This window comes from Periplaneta americana, chromosome 16, assembly GCF_040183065.1.
Source record: "Periplaneta americana isolate PAMFEO1 chromosome 16, P.americana_PAMFEO1_priV1, whole genome shotgun sequence".
NCBI lineage: Eukaryota > Metazoa > Arthropoda > Insecta > Blattodea > Blattidae > Periplaneta > Periplaneta americana.
Genome location: NC_091132.1, coordinates 39,629,621 through 39,649,793, shown reverse-complemented (window position 1 = coordinate 39,649,793; position 20,173 = coordinate 39,629,621). Strand labels below are relative to the sequence as shown.

Below are 20,173 nucleotides of genomic sequence, written 5' to 3'. Positions count from 1 at the left end.
CTATAGCGCCAGGCGTTCAGTAGCAATGTATCATTTCTATTTTTCGTAACTGGTTGTGCAGGACATATGCCTTCGGATTTCACCCAGAATATTAACTCGCGATGTGATATGATGTCAAAGCGAGTATAAATAACAGGAAGAAAAAAAAAACTTTTTTTGCTGAACTGTTAGACACTAGAAAACTTAAAATATTCAAAACTCCTTCAAGTTGCAAAATATCGCAATGTTGCAACCAGTTTCACTTCAACTGTTAAACACCCGTAGGGGCGAATGCTAGTCTCGAAAGTTAGGTTTGCTCTTTTATTCATAGGGGAAGATGGTAGGATATAATAATTCATAATTAATAAAAATAATCAGACCCACATAAATAATTTATTTTATAATTATGAAATCATTATGAGTCATGGATCATAATATTCGCTTATCAGATGTAGAAGTTCGATATAACAAACATGGCCAACAAAAGAGTTTATTTAGTTTTTTTCGACCCTGCCAACCAATGCATATTTTATTGAGCTGCGCTGAACGAGCGCACATATTCTCTATGTCTGTCTTCTCTTGAATAGTCCTTCGGGAAAATGGATTTAATAATAAGGTTTCAATAACACACAATTCCGAACTCATTGCAAGAATTAATAATACATTCAGCAGCTAACACATGCATTCCGCTCATACAATTACATTGCACTCGCAAATCACAGCACATTCCCGCTGTCAATACTGCTCTGTGTAACGTTAAATAGTCGTTGGTGTACTGTCCGTTACTCAGGAGAAGACGAGCGGAAAGAATGTGACCTTCTTGACTATCGCTGTTGATTATTATAAACATCGCTCAGATAAGCATCCCAGGTTATTACTCGTGCAGAAAACATGAGTAGCAATGCGTATGGAAATTAAAGCTAAGTTGAACAGAAGGAGACCTAATGTTTCCGCTTACTGCAGTACAAATATTTCACGTGTTATACGTTATCTGTTCACATCCCTTCCTCCTCAGTCCGCTCTTGTCTTCTGAGTCACCGACAGTAGCTCTCGGACCAGAGCTTCAAAAGAAGGATGTGCGCCTAGGACGGACCAAGGAGGAAGGCACTTGCGCGCGCATCATATTCTCGCTGTTTCTACGTCTTCCCTGTAGCTCCGAGAAACGAGCAAGCGTTGCGATACTTGCGGTGTGCAACCTGCGGATGGTATTACGCCTATACAATATTCCAAAAATCAAAATAAATTTAATGTACGTAATCCCATTTTGAGAAATACACATTCTACGAAAATATTGGGCTTGCGCAGCAAGCATAGCATGCCCTGAGAAATCGCCCCTTTAAACAGGTCCACATGTTCGTATTCCGACTCACTGAAAGAGGATGTACCATTCGAAGTAATTAGACTAAAATAGACTGCCACTAATTCGGAAATAATTTTTGTAATATTTTGCATCAGTAAGCTACATTTCCCGCAACAAATTCATGTGAGAATTCATCTTTTGCTTTTGCAGTCAATCTTTAACATATAGGTTTCGTTTAACTTTGCGTTTTGTGGCTATTGCTGATGTTATAGCTAAACACATCTTCATTTTATTAGGCTGCATTGTACTTTTGCGTCTGTACTGAACAAGAAGCACATTAATATTGACCAGAAATATGGACAGTAATACTGATCGTGCTGGATTGCTAAAATATTGATGCGTACTGTCAGTATTATTGGATAAATATTAATAATAATTATTATTGATCATGGAGGGGCTGCAAAAGGAATGCTGTTTCACTCTTCCAACTGGCTGTCGACTGCTCAGAAGTTCTCCTTCACGTAAGTGCCGTATACGCGGATGATAGCAAATAACCGTGTGACTGTGGGTTCTATCAATTCTGCGGGGATCTCATGCTTGTGTTCCGTGTTGGTGAGTTCGATGGTGTAAGACAGTGCCACTCCAGCGACGCCTTTCATATAGTCATGGGCTCCTCCAGCAGCTGCGTCTGTATGGAAATTCCATATTAGTAACACATCAAAATAACAGGTAGGTAATTAAAGCATTTTTAAACTAACTAGATTTTAAGAAGTAAATTATAATATATGGTTAATAAAATTAATAATTTCAATAGAATAAATAGCAGTTTGACTTCAGAAAGGGAAAAGGTACGAGAGATGAAATTGGATTGCCACGAACAATCGGCGAAAAGCACCTAGAGAAGTATAAAAAAATGTACGTAGTATTTGTGGACCTAGAAAAGGCGTTTGACGGTATGGATTGGAATAAACTGATGGGAATCCTAAAGAAAATTGGTGTGGATTGGAAAGAGAGAAGTTGTTCAGTAATCTTTAAATGAAACAACGAGTCAAAGTCAGGATAGGAGAAGAAAATGTCTGAAGGAAGTGAAATTAGGAGAGGAGTACGTCAAGGATGCCCTTCATCAACTACACTCTTCAACATGTACTTGGAGAATTTAGTAAAGAACTGTTTCCAGAACATGGGAGGAGTGATAGTAGGAGGAAGAAGAATAAAGTGCATAAGATTTGCTGATGATATGGCGTTATTAGCAGAAGAAGAGATGATACTAAGGGATATGCTACTTGAGCTAAATGACAGCTGTGAGCAGCATAGGATGAAGATAAATGCAAATAAGACGAAGACCATGGTCATAGGAAGAAAAATAAAGGTGGGTAAACGTGCGAATTCTAAATGAGGCGGTAGAGCAAGTGGACAGCTTCAAATATTTGGAGTGTACTATAAACAGTAACATGAGCTGCTGCCAGGAAATCGAAAGGAGGATAACAATGACAAAGAAAGCTTTTAATAGAAAAAGGAGCATCTTTTGCGGATCTCTGGAAAGAACTAAGGAAGGGACTAGTGAAGTTCTTTGTATGGAGTGTGGCATTGTAAGGGGCAGAAATATGGATATTACGACGAAGTGAAGAGAAGCGAATAGAAGCATTTGAAATGTGGATATGGAGAAGAATGGAACGTGTGAAGTGGACAGAGAGAATAAGAAATGAAGTTGTGTTGGAAAGAGTTGGTGAAGAAAGAATGATTTTGAAATTGATCAGGAAGAGGAAAAAGGAATTGGTTGGGTCACTGGCTGTGAAGAAACTGCCTACTGAAGGATGTACTGGAAGAAATGGTGAACGGGAGGTGTGTTCGGAGCAGAAGGAGATATCGGATAATAGACGACATTAAGATATGTGGATTATATGAGGAGACAAAGAGAAAGGATTGGAGAAAGCTAGGTTTGCAGTGAAAGAACACTGAATGAATGAAATAGAATTATTGCAAGAAATTTAGGGAAAGTGAATGTCAACAAGTGTATACGTTAATACAGTAATTTGTATACATTTTATTACATTTGCATTTCGGAATCCGAAATTATTCACGCAGTCTTTTATTTTTATTTTACTTTATGTAACAGAAATTACAAGAACTTGTTGCTTGTATCCATTGCACTATTAACTTGTTGCATGTAGCTTTGTAATTTTATGGAACAGACCCCTGGACTTCCAAGATGAATAGTGTATTTACTTGTAGCCTAAATACTTACAGAGAGCATTGGTAGAACCGCCAATGATATAAGATTCACCGCCCGCTTCCACGTATGCAGCGTTGGCCATCTCTGCTAGACTGTGCTGTAGAATAAGGGAGAAAATAGAAGAAGTACGAGTATTTTATAAATTTTGAATGGTAATGAGAAAGAGAATAGTTAATCTGAACGCTAGATGCGATTCTCCATAAACATGTTTCTGGTAAGTTTTGAGTCCCCGTGGGATATTGGGATTTCGTAGGGATTTTGAATCAGCAGCAGTTCCTGACAAATAACCTGTCTCTCTAGCAGAGTTGGTCACGTAAATTACATGGTACATATTTTACGTACGTCGCACAGTGGTCCGAATATTAAAAAACATGGTCAAAAATATCTCCCTACTTATAATATAAATTATACCACGCTCAATCAACAAATAATTGTTTAAAATGAGAAATATAATGAATTTCAATGACTTACATCTATATCGGACCTCTCCTCCATCGCTAGTCTTCAGAATCAGAATCTCCCGAGCCCTCGCTGTTGGGCCCTTCAGATGTAGAGAGCAACTGGAGCACTTGCAGTGATAACTGTGTTCTCTCCTTCTTGGGTAGTTCTCTTAGGTTGGAAATTAAAGGGTCTGATGCAAGAAACAGTCTATGGAATAAGTCAGAGTTGGTAGTAATTCTTGACGTCTTTCTGGTGTGATCTTGTCGAAATCTTCGAACAGTTATGTTTAATGATTCTATTGCTTCCTCTGTTAGTTCCCCTATTGGTAATAAAGCTGATTTTACAATAGATGCCCCATGAATAAGAATTTTGTGCAGTGTTAGTGGCATATAATACCATGGGTATAATTTGACAAACAGCTCTGTGGTTTTCCTGCAGTATATATTAAATCGCGATTCACTTATATTTTGAAAACATGAAATTGTAGTAAGAATCACACTGAATCGTGAAATTAAATCATAATCAACTCCAGTTAATTTAGATGCTTCTTTAGTATTTTCAAAGAATCTTCTTGCCGTGTTCCCATCATTTGTGGTCCCATATTCTGCTTCGATGTATCTATAATAAGCCCTAATCTATTTCGAAATGCATCATGAATAGTTTTCTTTCTTTTCTTCATAATTTCTCGACTTCCATCTCGTACATTTGCCTTCTATTTTTTAAATTCAAGCCGGTAAGATATATGTAGTATGCATTCAAAAAACCTTATATGTGCATGTAGAATTGATAATCTAAAGACAAAATTGGAGGTATCTTCTGACTGTTGTAAAAATTCAAGATTATTTATTTGTGAAATTTTTGCACCACAGATGTAGCACTTCATACTGGATGACTTCGCTAATGCATTGCATATTTTCCCGTCTATCATAGTTGAAAGTACTGAAAACTGAACTGTGCTGTTACCTAATGTAAATGGTTGCAAGTTCTGTATCTGATTTTCTACATATACTCTCTCTGCTTTTGCTATTTCTGTTGTTTCGTGTACCCACTGAAGTTGAATAGATTTGCAGAATCGAGTTGATGAAGGACGGGGATTCTTCCATGCAACATCTCTACTTTCAGCATCAACCAAGCGCAGGGGAACCAATGACGTAAGAAATAAACTTTCATCACTTTTCTCTTTTTGATTCCATATCTGTTTATATTGCGAATGACCTGAGCTGCCGTCAAAACCCCATTTACAAAGCCACATGTAGTTTTTATCCGTGTTACTTAGAGGTGAAATATTCAAGATTCTGTAGGCTGTGTGATGTAACAGAGACTGTAATTTGACCTCACATTCATTTTCGGTCACTTGTATGCCTTTGAGTAAGTTTCTTTTTTAGCTTCTAAAACGTATTGATAATTGGAGTAGAGATCATGGTTATGTGTGTCATTTTTCTGATTGTTTTATATTGATGTCTGGACAGATTTGAATCTATTATTAATGAAAGAGCTTCTTCATTTGTGAGTCTAGTAATTTCCTTTTCTTCTTTCCTCAAAGAATCACGAATTCTTTTGCCTCTGCTAGGTGTTGTGGTTGTTACTTCTTTTAACAATTTGGCTGCTACTTCATCACCTTCTGACCTCAAATTCATTGCTGTAGCATAAGAGAGCTCTTCAGAACACATATTTTCTCTAGTTTCTTTTGCTTTTCTTCGTTTACTTCTTTCACTTAATTCCCCAAATACTTTTGTAGGACGACTGCGACCCAGCTTTCCTGATGTGCTTGGAATATCGGTATGTTTTTTCGGCGTTGATACGCATGAAGTATTTTCAATAGGCAATGTTATGTTATGATCTAACCAACGAGAATATCTATTTGAAAAATTTGTTTCACTATAACACACTTCAGCCATTGCTGATAATACAGAAGGAAAAAATGTAGTCTAAATGACATTGTATAACTTTTTTGTAGCACTAGAATCAGTATTAATTTCAAATTTATTAGTCAAATATGACGTGACATAATTTTCTTGTTGCTTCCGAGATTCGTTTCTCCGTTGTCTAATTTTATGGTGAAGTTCATGGCGACTCACAGAAAAACTCATTTTGCACTTGCAAAATAAGCTCACCCTGAACCACTGAATGTATCAAGATGACTCAATACAGTTAGTGTTTCAGTCAGCTTGGAAGGAACCTCTTCTACAGTAAACAGAACGCGAGTTATGACTATGAGCTGTCACAGTTATGGCACATGAGAATTGAGGAAACAGCGCGCAGGGGTAGTCTTGGGCTCGTAGAGGTTGCCCTTGGATAACCTTGGAGATGAAACCTTCAACATTCCCTAAAAGAAGGCTTCCTTTAATAGCTGTGTAAGTTTCACAGTGTACATATTTATACATTTTTTTAAAACTCTCTATATATTTAAGTAACTTTTTAAAAATAATACTTGACTTCAAAAAATTCTAATTAATACTAAAACATAATATTAATTTAGATGTTACTGTGTATAATGTAAAAGACATATAACATTATATAATAAAAATATTTACTATTATTTTTATGCATTTTAAAACTTGATCAGGGCTCTTTCAAAATCACATCACTAAGGTAAAATTACACAAGTTAGATTTATGTCACTTTTGAACAAATATATCATGAAACCTGAATGTTATTATTAATAAATGACCTGTAATTTCTGAAGGTCAAGTATTGTAGAATTATTGGAATGTGATTTAAAGATTCTGTATCGAAGTTGAAAAAATGATTTTTGACCAGCTTCTAAGCGATCCGGACCACTGTGCGTCGTGAAGAAAAACTAATCTTTGCAAGATTTTTTTACGTGGCGCGATAAATTAATAACAAAGCCATAACAATACAAATGGTAAGTATTTATTTTAGACGGTTTCGTTTACAATTACAGTAGTGAAACTGATTTTGAGTGGTGAAATATAACAAATAAAATGTTTCAAAAGTAACGAATAATTGCAATTAAAATTGAATGACGACTTTTGGACAAAAACCTCAGACTTATGAAACCTTGCATTTAGAAAGTAGTAGTTTTATGGAAACGAAATAATTTTGCGACTATTATTGTGCGAGTTATGATGTCATCGATAACATTTTTAAGTGGCACCTTATCGGGTTTTAATGTTACATGAAAAAAAAAAAATCCTGGTGTCAACAGTTTTGCGATAGTAGATAAATTCTCGAAGGAAAATTCTTCATCACATCAAAAAATTAATTTCTACAGAAAAATTAACATCATTTATATACGTTCCAATAACTTCGTGTAATGTGGAAAGAAGTTTTCTCGGTACAAAAACATCTTCAGGGACAACAGATGCAGTTTCTCAGTTGAAAAGCTTCAGCCACACGTTGGTCATGAACTGCAAAGCTTCGCTGATTTTAGACAACGTAACCACCTCTGCTTCGACCTCTAACGAATAGTGTGAGTTCATAGGTACTCATTAGCATTCGTACTGTTACAGAAAATATTATTTCTCTTCATTTATTATTGCATATTTATTGACATATTTTGCACTTTTTAAGGACATATTCGCATGCATATTTAATAGTTTTTAGGGACAAACTTCCAGCCTAATTATAAATTTTTTTGCTTATTTACATAATATCATTACGTTTGAACAGCCCAAAAATATTTAAACAATTCCACCGCCGGCTTCAATGCACTTTTTCGCTTTGTTGACAGCAGTCTTCTGAGTCGTCTTGCGAGTGACAAATTCGTCCCTTGTGCTTACTTACTTTGTTTTTTGCACAATTCGCCTTTCATTCACCCCACAGACAAAAATCGACAGGAGTAAAATCTGGTGACCTTGGTGGCCAGTGTACGTGACCACCGTGGCCGATCCATAATTTGAGACCGATTGTTTATTTGTATTTTTCCTTATACTGTATAGTATGAAGACGCGGCTTTTCTGTACAATGCCCATATAACTAGAGAGCCACGTTATTTGTCAACGAAGGGTGAACAAAGCAGTGAAAGGGAAAAGGTAATGCATAAGAGCCTTAATTTTCAACCATCCTGGGTTTAGCAATTTCCATGGGTATTATATGAAAAAAACAGGCGATGTTATTTTCTGTAAAATATGTAAGGGAATTTGTGAGAAACAGCAATTAATGTTTTCTCTGACTTTTGTGCAGAGTCCTGTACCCCATCAATATTTCAAAGATGTTGGTGTCTATGTTAAATGAAGGCTGAGTTAATGTACAGTACCTACTTTATCTGATATACGTACCAATGTCTTCCAGTCGGAGGGTAGAGCGTCCTCATATCCCCACGGGTACAATATGTACTGAAAATAAAATTATTAACTGCTATGATAACTAAATATTTCGTGTTGAAATTATCTATTTAAGGAAACATAAGATATTGGAAGTCGTTACTAGTACTTACTCCACCATGCGTGTGGAGGGAGAGGTAGAGCTTGATTTGTTGGGAGTTCGCGAGGGCGAAATCGCGCAGGGCTCTCGTTTCTGGCTCCGAGAATGCGTATGGACCAGCATAGTCATCATTACAAGGATTGTTGCTGGCCCCTGCCTCTGCAACATATATAATCGTTATGATCATGATTATCTGATGGTAAATTAGTGTATGACTTCAGGCTTTCTCGGCGTGGATTCATAATGATGGATTTACGAGCTATCAGCCAAGTTAAAGTTGTGGAATACTCCAAGCTTTCGGATACTGACTCTGTAGCCATCGTCAGAGAACTGAAGATGTCGATGTCTGAATGTCGTCTCATATATATATATATATATATATATATATATATATATATATATATATATAAATTGTAAATTGTTCCGTCAACTGATGCGGGATTGGCGAGCGCCAGGCGTTCAATAACAATATATAATTTCTATTTTTCGTAACCGGTTGTGCACGAATGTAGTTGGACATTAAATTTATATAGGCCTAGTATAATGTTCCTGATTTTTATCTCATATCTATCTGAAACTGGTGAACTAACTACATATTGACAATCTTATTAGTCTTGTTACATTTATCCTCCTGAGAATATAGTATACTATATAATACTTCATGTATAATAATAATAATAATAATAATAATAATAATAATAATAATAATAATAATAATAATAATAATAATAATAATGACTTTATTCAACCTGGCAGAGTTTAAGGCCGGAAGGCCTTCTCTTACACTCAACCAGGATTAAAACATGCTTACATAGTTGAACATAAAACTGGATCGGAATTAATTAATAAATACTGATAAAATTTAGGTACATAATGAGATCAAAAGAGGTAGTTACATAAAAATTTACCTCATAAAATAAAAATAAACATAGTGAAATACATATTAATGTTGTTGGAATCAAATACGAATCACATAAAAACAGAAGCCGATAATTCAATAAAAAAATGTACACAGTAAAAATAAAAATAAACACATTAGTATACATATTAGTATTAGATTACAATTAAGTAGGATTTACATAATTAAACCAGAAACCGACAATTGAATAAAATGTACACAATAAAATATATACTAATAATAAAAAAAAACAACACAGTGGGATACATATTGGCATTAAGTGATAAATAAACACGATTTACATGATTACACATTAAAAATAAGAGACAAAAAATAAGAGAAAAATAAAATAAAAATAAAAAATAAGAATAAATACAGTGGAACACATTCCATTAAACATTTGCAACGCGTTAGGTCTGGCAACTCATCAGAAGATATTTTTCTAATTTACATTTAAAGGAAATTAAAGTTCAGCAACCCTTGACTTCAGGCGGCAGAGAATTCCAGTGACGAGAAGTAGCAACAGTGAAAGATGAAGAATAAAGCGATGATATGTGCAGTGGTATTTCTAGCATGTTATCATATTGTGACCGAGTATTTAAGTTATGATACCGAAAAGACTGTGGAATCGGACAGATAAGTAAGAGGGAGTAGAGGTGTGCAAAATTCGGTATAAGAGAGAATTATGAAGTAAGATGTATACGTACAGACCCGGTGTATAGTATAATATATCTGCATTATTTGTGTCCTAACTGTAACCTGCAGAGTTTTTTCAGCATTTTTTTCATGTCGGTGACTTTTTTTTAAAGTGTAAAATTATATCGAACTTTAAAAATAAAACAAAAATATGTCAGGACTCAGGAGGTTAAATGTAAAATATACAAACTTGAAAAAAAAAAAATTCCATTTCTATACTACAGTAAATAATTAAATTTAATTGCTTCAGGAAAGTATGTAACTTATATATGGATTCATAACAGACAAATATGAAATTTCATGAGTGCTAGAAATATGTATGATTGTGGGCCTGTCTACACTATTGTACTGCTTAATATCTAAAGCTATAGATTAATAGCATACATTATTATGACTCACCCATCCAATGAAAATTGAAATTTCTGTTTCCGTCGACCCCAATGCAAGTAGAAGCATTTGAACGCGATCTTGTTTTCCTCCATGTCCGATTCTATATGGACGAAATGTATAAGTGGTTAAAGGAGCAGTCCGCGATAAAATTCGAAATTTTGATTATATTATAGGATGTTTACCTAAGTAATCCTTAGATTAACGGCGTTTGTCTCATCTCTCTACGCCTTTTAGTTTGTGAAATATTAAAGGTCTTACTGCAAGCTCTGACGTCATAACCACTGATCGCTTCATAAGACTGCATTGTAGTTCCGTTTGACATATAGTGTAGACCGAGTAAATACAAATTCATGTTACAGGCAGTTATTATTAACTCACTTAGGACCTATCACATGCATATACTGTAATAGTAATAATAATAATAATAATAATAATAATAATAATAATAATAACTTACCCAAACTCTATCCCACTTTAAATCCCGTGTACAATGCATTCTGTTCCATTCTGTGATTAGAACGACTTGGGTCTGATAAGGGTTCAAACTGAAAAGGTTTAATATTTTGATCAATTATAACCTAAGTCAACGTCTTCACTGAGTGAGTGAATGTATGTGAGACGTGAAATATTCGTTATGAAGGGACTACAGATACGTGTTTATCTCACGTCAGCAATAAATTAGTACATGGTTTATATTATTCTATTGCACCATAGTTGTTGAGTCACACGGTTTAGGCACCGGGGCTTGTTTGAGAGAACTATAAAACATGTGCATCATCGAATTGCAGTAGTGGATAACCACGAGCTACTTCCAACACATTTCTCTGTATATCTTCTCTCCACGCGTTTTCCTTCCTGCTGTATGTTTTCTTTTCCATCCATCGTTTAGTGACTTTAGGGTACTGGAGTCTGGAGCCAGTTACATCTCTTTTCACGTTGTAATTATGGCCTACTATCGCAATCATAGTTCTTGTTACTATTCCATCATATGGAAAGTGTTTTCTCTTAGGAATGTAAACCAAACTCTCGTTATGATATGATTCAAGTTTGCTGGTGTGACAAAACCGATTAGTCTGCTTTAAGTCTTTTAAAGGGCAGGGTTGCATACAACATTTTTCAGAGCATTGTAATCGTTGGGTCCAGGTTCGATCCATTCCCTCTCGCTGTTATATGGGTGAATGTGTGCACATTTTTTATATGTCTCTGTTCGTGTATATTACAAACATGATTTAATACAGCAATGAATCTGTCTTCTAAGTCGTCAGAATCACCTTCACATGTAGTACATAACCACCATGAGTGATTTATGATGCTGTCTTTCCACATTTGTATTTTATCATATGTTTTTGCAGCGGCTTCAAGGTTTTTAGATAAGCTTTTTGCAATGTGCCAAATGTCAAATTGATGGTCCACCATTCCTAATTCCTCTATTGCGGTCCGACAGAGAGGGTACTGTTTATTTTTTCTTTTAGGCGATCTAGAACTTTTTCGCATGCTGCTTTTTCAAGATTGCCTACAATTAGGCCCTTTTGCAGAACTATGAAGTCTATAAGATTATCTGAATCGAGGTCCATTACACTGTAAGTCACATATTTTGCACTGTAACCAGGTGAGTCAAATTGGTCATCACCGCGATTCACACGTTTTTATCTTTTAGGGAATTGATAAGTTGTTCATGAATGTGAAAATAACTACTACACCTACTGTTGGTTCTACAAATTTTGAAATTATTTTATAAAATGTTGTCTTGCCGATGAAATATAGTTGCAAAGTTTTTGAAAAATTTTCAAACAATTTGTACTTTATACCTGATGAATTAGAATTTGAAGTTTCTTCATCTATTTGAAAAGATCTGTCTAAGTTAGTTTATGGCTCACTCACATCTGATTCACCACACACATTTCTTAGCGTCTCTCACCCTATCTCACACTGCACAGCTTTGTTTATATTAGGTTTCTGTGAATTTTCAGCCTCATCGAGAACTACACATACGTCAATATTTTCAGCTATAGGTGCATCAGTGCAACTTGCTATTACTTCTTCGACGACCTTTTGTCATTTATAAGCAGAGGAGCGCTTAGTATTAGAACTGTCTTGGGGAGATTCTCCTTTCAAAAATAAGGGACAGCAGTTTTCTTCATTTTCAAAGAAGTTCTATTGTCTTTCATTAAACGTGTTTTTAATAGACACGATTCTTCAAAATTAATATCATGGAAATGATTAGAACACACAACAGCAGTTTTCGATGGTGTAAAATCTTTTCTGTTGATTTTCTTCAGCCATGTTTTAAATATTTGCGGTGACTTTTCTTTGCTCGGAAATACATGAAATGATACCCCTTCTCCATGTTGTGCTTTTGTTCTTCCCTCTGAACACGAAAAATCACAACACCACGGCATTTTAAACTGTATTACGATACAATTTCTTCTGTTTAGTCTACTGTAGTTCAAAGTCGTTCATATAAAAGAAAATATGCCCTACATAAAACCACAACGTTGGTATGTGCTGTTTTATGATTAAATGAAAAGCAAAATATAACTTCACTCAATCACAACTAAGTCCGAAATTCTGTTCACGTGTATTACGGCGCGAAAAGATTATTTAATACAAAGCGCTGCACTCGGGATGTTCTCGGCCTACTACGCAATCACACCAGTTCAGTGGCTGTGACGTCATAAGTATTTGTGCGGAGTCGGTAACTCAAGAACCATGCCTCGCATTGACATGCGGTAAATTACATTCTACTTAGATTGAAAAACGTGTTTGATTAAAGCCAACTTAATTTTATCGCGGACTGCTCCTTTAAGTACATTAATTTAAAAGGCACACATGTACAAAAATGTAAAGACTATCTTGAATTGCTGTTTATTTCATTTGCTATAGCAACAATATTGAAACAAATTAAACAGAAGCTTCTGTGAAAGCAAGGTAATCTTTCCTGGATTTAGAATAACCACATACAACACCTTAATGTGAGAACAGTATTACTGTAAGTATATTTGTATTTATATTTTTGAATTTCTAAAGAAAGAGTGGTACAACTGACCGTGCATCGCGACCAAAGGTCTATCGTGTAACCCCACCTTAGTTTCATCAAACCAGTGACTGAGATAAGAACAATGATGCTTCTCAGTCACATTTTGAAAGAGCGCGCTCTGTTTCAGGAAATAACTGTTTATGTTCAGATATGAGAACAGAAAAATATTGTTACACAAAATGGGGGATGATGTTCTCTCTGAATTGACTTACTTAAAATTTCTTTAAATGAGGTTTTAATAAGCCCTTGAAGGCCTTTTAGGAGGCAATCTTCTATGAAGAAATCAATAGTTACTGCGTTAAGTTTCCTAGAGAGGTCTAACATTTTCTTGTTCCATTTAAGTTCATATTGGCGTAAGTAATGTGCGAAACACGACTCACATGAAAGAGAATCGCCATTTTAAAAATCACAGTAAAATCTCTTAAGCTTGAGTACCTGAAATAATTTAGATCTTAAAATACTAGAATAAATACCGTCAAGAAAGTACCCCATGTATGCAAGATATGGACAAATATATGTTCTTTCGAAAACTAAAATATTTTTGACAGATTTACATGGAAGTATTTGTCTTTTTCTTCTTGAACGATCTCAGTTCATGTAAAGTTTCCACCAGTGTATCCTGCATAAATAGTGTATGAACATTTCACACGAAGTCGCATGGTCTCATAATAAGATACTACGAAAAAATTACAGTGATCGATTCATATACAGTATGTATTTAACGTTTATCAAGTACAAATGTAGGTTCTGTGCTACTTACATAGGCATGGGAGAATTCATATCCATCTGGGTTGAGCACTGGCAGGATGTACCAGTCCACAGCGTCTGTCATTCCGCTGTTGGCAGCATTGTTCTCAACCAGTTGGCTGATGATGTACAGAGCCATTGCGGGAGCGATCCATTCCCTGGCGTGAATTCCAGCATCGATGAGAATGGCGGGTTTTGTACTAGTGCCTCCAGATGAGATCTTGATTGTTGTCAAGTCTCGACCTTCGTAACTCTTTCCAATTGATTGCAGAGTTACGAGATCAGGGTAATTGGATGCCAATTCTTTCAAGTAGCTGTTGATCTAATTCGAAGAGAAACATACAGAAGTTTTTATAAAGTAAGTGTGAAAGAGATGGAGAAGAGCATTGGAAAGATGAATTCTAGAACAGAGTAATTGACTAACGCTTGGGGTGCATAAGCAGAAGACGACAAGAATGGAGCAGTTGCAGTTCGTTCCTGATGTTGATGATGAGGGTGATTATGATGATTATGATTGATAATAATAATAATAATAATATAATAATAATAATAATAATAATAATAATAATAATAATAATAATAATAATAATAATAATAATAATTAGACTTCGTTGAATTGCCACACGCAGCATGCAATCAGGTTGCCGATGTACGGTAGTATAGAGGAGGTGAGCAACCGCCCGGTCGCGTAGTATAAGCAGTTCATGTTAAGAGATGTGACCGGTCCAAATAGATAGAGCAGCTACAGCTAATGTATACCTATGTAAGTACTTGTTTTTGCATTACTGTGGTTGGAATAATCAAAGCTTAACATTTGTTCAGTGTAGACAAGAATTCAATCAACCATACTACAATGAGAGTGTTGCTGTTCCAAATAATTGCCCCTGGAATACCCTTACCCCCGCAGCCAGTCTTGACCCGTTGGGGAACGTGGTTGGATGCTGTTAATTATTATGCAGAACATTACAGCAAAATAATGGAGGTAATTGATGCATTGAATAGCACAGACAGTTCCGCTGTTGCAGCTATAAAATCATTGCCTTCTGAACAGCTATTGGAAGATATTGTGTTCATTGATTCTAATTTTAAAATCGTGTCCAAAAGCATCATTCTGTTAGAATCGTCTAAACTACAATTCTCAGAAGCCCTTAATATAGTGGATAAAGTATCACATACCGTTATCCAAAATAACAAGTCACTAATTTCAGAAAAAGTGAAATGTGAGTTGAGAAACATTATTGCTAAAAATTCTGCCTATTCACAACCTTCGTATTATAAATGATGTACTATCAGGTCACGACAAGACGTCTGAAGTTGGTGTACTAAAAAGTAGTAACTTTCCATTCTTCAAATATGCACGTATTACATCGTGTGATGTTGAACATACATTTCCCAATATAAAAACTGTTTAAGTGACCATCGGAGGAGGTTACTTTGCAGTCGCTCAAAATGTATGTAACTCTTCACTGCAATGCACATATTCAAGAATGATGTGAGTATCTTCCATTAAATTTTAAGAGTTTATATATCTCACTATAAAATAATTGTGTATTTACATGTTTAGACATTTCCTACTTCAATGATCATTCATTATATTTCTTGAATGCAGGATACAGGTTTTATTGTAACCGCAGTATACTGGTCAGTGTTTACATCAGAGGCATACTCAATCCTTTCCACGCCCTCTTCTCATACAGTCTATACTGCGTGCGCAGTAAACCTTGCGATTCTCGTGGCAATTCCACGAAGTCTAATAATAATAATAATAATAATAATAATAATAATAATAATAATAATAATAATAGTAATAATAATTCAGAAATTAACAGAGTTCATTGCATTGTGTAATTTATTACCTCATTATGTCTGTAATATCGATTGAAAGAAATGCTATTATTGATTTCGGATTCTCTGTTGTGCTCTTCGTATGCTTCTTCGAACCTGGAAAAACATTTATCCAAATAGAATAACGTGCGATAAGAAACTAAAATCGTAGTCGTTTCACATTAATTTCTGTACACTTGTACAACGAGAAAGCACGAATTACGAACATCTGATATATTTGCGATTGTCCTAAATCAGAGATTTTCAGTCACTGTGTCAAGAAGGATTTTCAGTTGTATCTGTGGAGTCTGAGTGAAGGTAAAAACAAAAATGATGTTACCATTTATTACAGTACCAGTAAATTAACCAATTACAGACAAATTGTAACGCTCCACCATCTTGAAATCGGCATATTGGATACAACTTCAAAACTTTCAAATGGAAAAAGGGCGTAAGATCTCTCTAAATTGTATAAAATTTTGTGACAAAACCAATGCCAAAATTGGTTTTAAGATATCTCAATTCCTGTAGAAAATATAGCACAATAATATTTCAATAAAATTATATACAAGTTTCATATTACGGAGCGAGGTAGCTCAGACAGTTATGTTTGAGACTTGTATTCGAGGGGTGCCGGGTTCAAAGCCCTGTTCGGCCACTCTGACTGGGGTTTTCATGTTTTCTCTCAGTCACAAAGGAAAATGCCGGATTGGAAACTTACATATCATCATTCGTCAACGCCTTAATAACTAATATCAAAAACATTAAAACAAAATCTAAATCAATTACATGAACACAATATATGATCATAGATGTTGACGCTTGTACGAGTATAAATAAACTTAACAGAAGAAGTTTGAAATTCCAGAAAGACAAAGGGGTCATGTGACAACTCTAGATTGTGTAAATTTTGTGACAAAACGAAAAGAAAAATCAGTTTTAATATATGCCACCTTCGTGCAGTAATTATTTTATTCAAAATAGGAAAAGCTTACTGATTTGAAACTTCTCAACGAAGTTTGATTCTGGTCTCCGCTTCTATAATAATTTGAATCACAGTTGCAGGCACGAGAGAAAATTCAATGTGTAGGAAAGTCAGTGATGAATATGTGAATTAGGGTTTCATATGCTAACTAAAAATCTGGACTTTCCTATGAATAATATTAACAAAAAATATATCAAGATATTTATAAATGAAAAGTGGATTCGAAATTCTTTCACCTTTAACTTGGACTCACTGAATGATAGTGACGTGCAATACGATCGACTTACAGAGCAAAACTTTTTTAAGGAAAAGTTCTCCAATCGAGATCCTTGTAAATTCTGGTGCTGACGAACAGATGCATATCTAATTTTGGTAAAAGGTGCAATGAAGCCTTGAATCCATTTACAAGAACTTATCTCTATGAATCAGGATTTTGAACGTTGATGAGTTCGGAAACCAAAGTCGAGAATTTATTTGGATTCCAGAATATTGATTTGCGTCAAATGTTGTCTGAGATTGTCCTAAAGTGTGTCTTCGGTGATCAGAAGCGACAACAGCCATAACATTACATGAATAAAATGTCACCACATTCTACTATATACAGTCACGAAGCTTGAGTTTTGGGGGTGCTAGAAACAATAGACTGTGACGATACTATTTTGCATTGCCTGTAATGAGGCGATATTAGCGATCCTAGTGGTGAGAAACTGCCTAATGTTTGCATATTTACTACGTATTGAGATTCGCGACTGTATATGCTAGACTGTGATGTTACTGAAAAAGTTTTATACTGATATATAAGAAATCGTCTGCAATAATTAAATAATTTATCAATTTATTTGTTAAAGAGGGAAAAGTATGAAAATAAAATATGTTTCATGAATAAAAATATTAAGAACCCTTGTGATTACATGAAATACTGTACTTTGACACAATTATACTCTGTGATGTGCCGGGAGATATGACCAACGATAGGTGCAACATGTACCATTCAATAATTCTTGAACACTTACCCTGAGGGAACCGCCTGTGCCGTGATAGAGAACCCCAGGAAGGTCACCAAGAATACGAGTCGCATGTTTAACACTAAAGACTCGTTCGAGTTGTCAATTTATGCAGTGTGTCAGAGTGTGACTGGCTTACTCAGATAGGATGACGAAAATATCTCGTAATATTTCCGGTATTACAAAGGACATTTTTGGGGGAAATACTTTAGTTTCATTTTTATGAGAACCGACTAATGGAAATTCCCGTTTTGAAGCGATTTTTGTATCCTCAAATTGTCGACGATGAATTCAGCGCAATGCCCCTCATACTAGTGACAATTTCTAGAATATTAAGATAAACTCTATGAACGTCCAGATTTTGTGCCTTATCTGTATCTTACTGTAATAATAAACAAATATTTCTGAAAAAGACCTTTTCATTGGAATTCCCAGTTTGCCTGGAATGGCTGTATACTATTATATTTAATTTCTTAAATATTGTTTATTTTTAAGAAATTAATTTCTTATATATATATATATATATATATATATATATAGATTATATAACCAATTTTATAGAATAATAATTTAGGTCGTTTCAAAAGACTTTTCCTATAAATGTTCTACTCATTTGTCTTTGAGTTGCTAGGCAACGGACGATTTATTTATATCTCTTGTTGGTATTGCTTTTGAAACATTTCAACATGCATTTAACTACATAATCTATTTGCGGTACATAGTGCCTATTTTTTTGTTTCTCATTAGAAATGTACGATCACAATCGTAATTCAAGTATTGTTGCGTTTCTTTTGAAAAAAGTGAAAGTCATAGTAAAAAATCAGTAGCTAGAGAAATGTATGAAGTATAATATGTGATATGGTCAGTACCAAGACGGTATAATAGTTATTTACGATATTAGTAGCGTATCGTAACGTTTCATATTACAATAAGAGATTGTAAAGTTGTCAAATCAGGCCGCATATCGAGTTTGATAACCAGTCGAGTATTATAATATGAAATTACGATAAGCATATCGTACAACGTTTTATCTACTTTATAAAACATAATTTTTAAATAAAAGTAATTGTATTATCTTTATTTGTTTTGAACATGTTTTTGTGGAGACGCGTTTGTATTAGTTTATTATTAGTTTCTTCCTGCGAGAGGCGATTCTTTTATGTTTGTTCTATTAGTTTTGAACACGGTAGACTTTTATTTACAACAGAATAACAGCAGTACATCAGTTTCATTTAATGTGTGGTTCACATTACGCAACCAGTTAGGTAAAAGTAGCACAATTACCTAACTAGTTGCGTATTAAAAGTATCATTACCTAACTAGTTGCGTAATAGAAGTACCGGTATCATTAAATAATTAGTTGCGTAATGAATATGTTGCCAACATTTTTATTAGTGATGTAAAGTCTACATTACATAATCAAAGTGAATAAAAATGTTTTAAGCAGTTTAATGATGGAAATCTAAACTTTGAGGATAACATCACCCAAGAAAATAATATATTTTAGAAAATGAGGCTATATTCATCAAACTGGAAGAGCAGGCACTTGTCAGTAGTAGTGAATTGTGAGCAGATCTTGGTGTTTTATGCACACAGTCTATCGCCACCCCAATAAATTTGGAATTAATGTTTAAGTGGCGATGAATTGATCGAAGCACAGTAATAAGAAGCATTTGGGATGACCTAATAATTTACATGTAATTGATAGAATTAAGAGAAATCAGTATTTATATTGTGGATGGCGTTAATGCGTTTATTTATCCCAGTGGAATGTACTCTGGCCTCTGGGAACAGAATAAATGACAGTTTGCGCGTATTGTTCTTTCTTCGACGTGACATTAACTCCAAACTTGAAGGAAATTACGCATTCTGATTTTTAGTAGTCTGATACAGAAGTTTATGTTGAATTTAATAATAATAATAATAATAATAATAATAATAATAATAATAATAATAATAATAATAATAATAATGGCTTTATTTAATCTGGCAGAGTTAAGGCCGTAAGGCCTTCTCTTATACTCAACCAGGATTAAAACTTGCTTACACAGTTGAACATAAAACTGGATCAGAATTAAGTAATTACATACTGATACATAATGAGATCAAAAGAGGTAGTTACATAAAATTTACCTCATAAAATAAAAATAAACATAGTGAAATACATATTAATTTGTTAGAATCAAATACGAATCACATAAAAACAGAAGCCGATAATTCAATAAAAAAAAAAGAAAAATGTACACAGTAAAA

General features: G+C 34.6%; 1 protein-coding gene across 1 annotated transcript; it reads right to left on the bottom strand.

Annotated features, from left to right (window-relative positions):
* Positions 1-359: 359 nt before the first annotated feature.
* On the bottom strand, positions 360-17,994 carry LOC138691376 (carboxypeptidase B-like). Its single transcript, XM_069813282.1, has 8 exons — positions 17,930-17,994; positions 15,964-16,048; positions 14,121-14,429; positions 10,333-10,423; positions 8,353-8,498; positions 8,195-8,251; positions 3,525-3,609; positions 360-1,967 (listed from the first exon to the last, which is right to left on the bottom strand). The coding sequence occupies exons 1-8, from the start codon at positions 17,992-17,994 to the stop codon at positions 1,783-1,785; spliced, it is 1,023 nt and encodes a 340-aa protein (XP_069669383.1). The 3' UTR covers positions 360-1,782.
* Between the last annotated feature and the right edge of the window lie 2,179 nt (positions 17,995-20,173).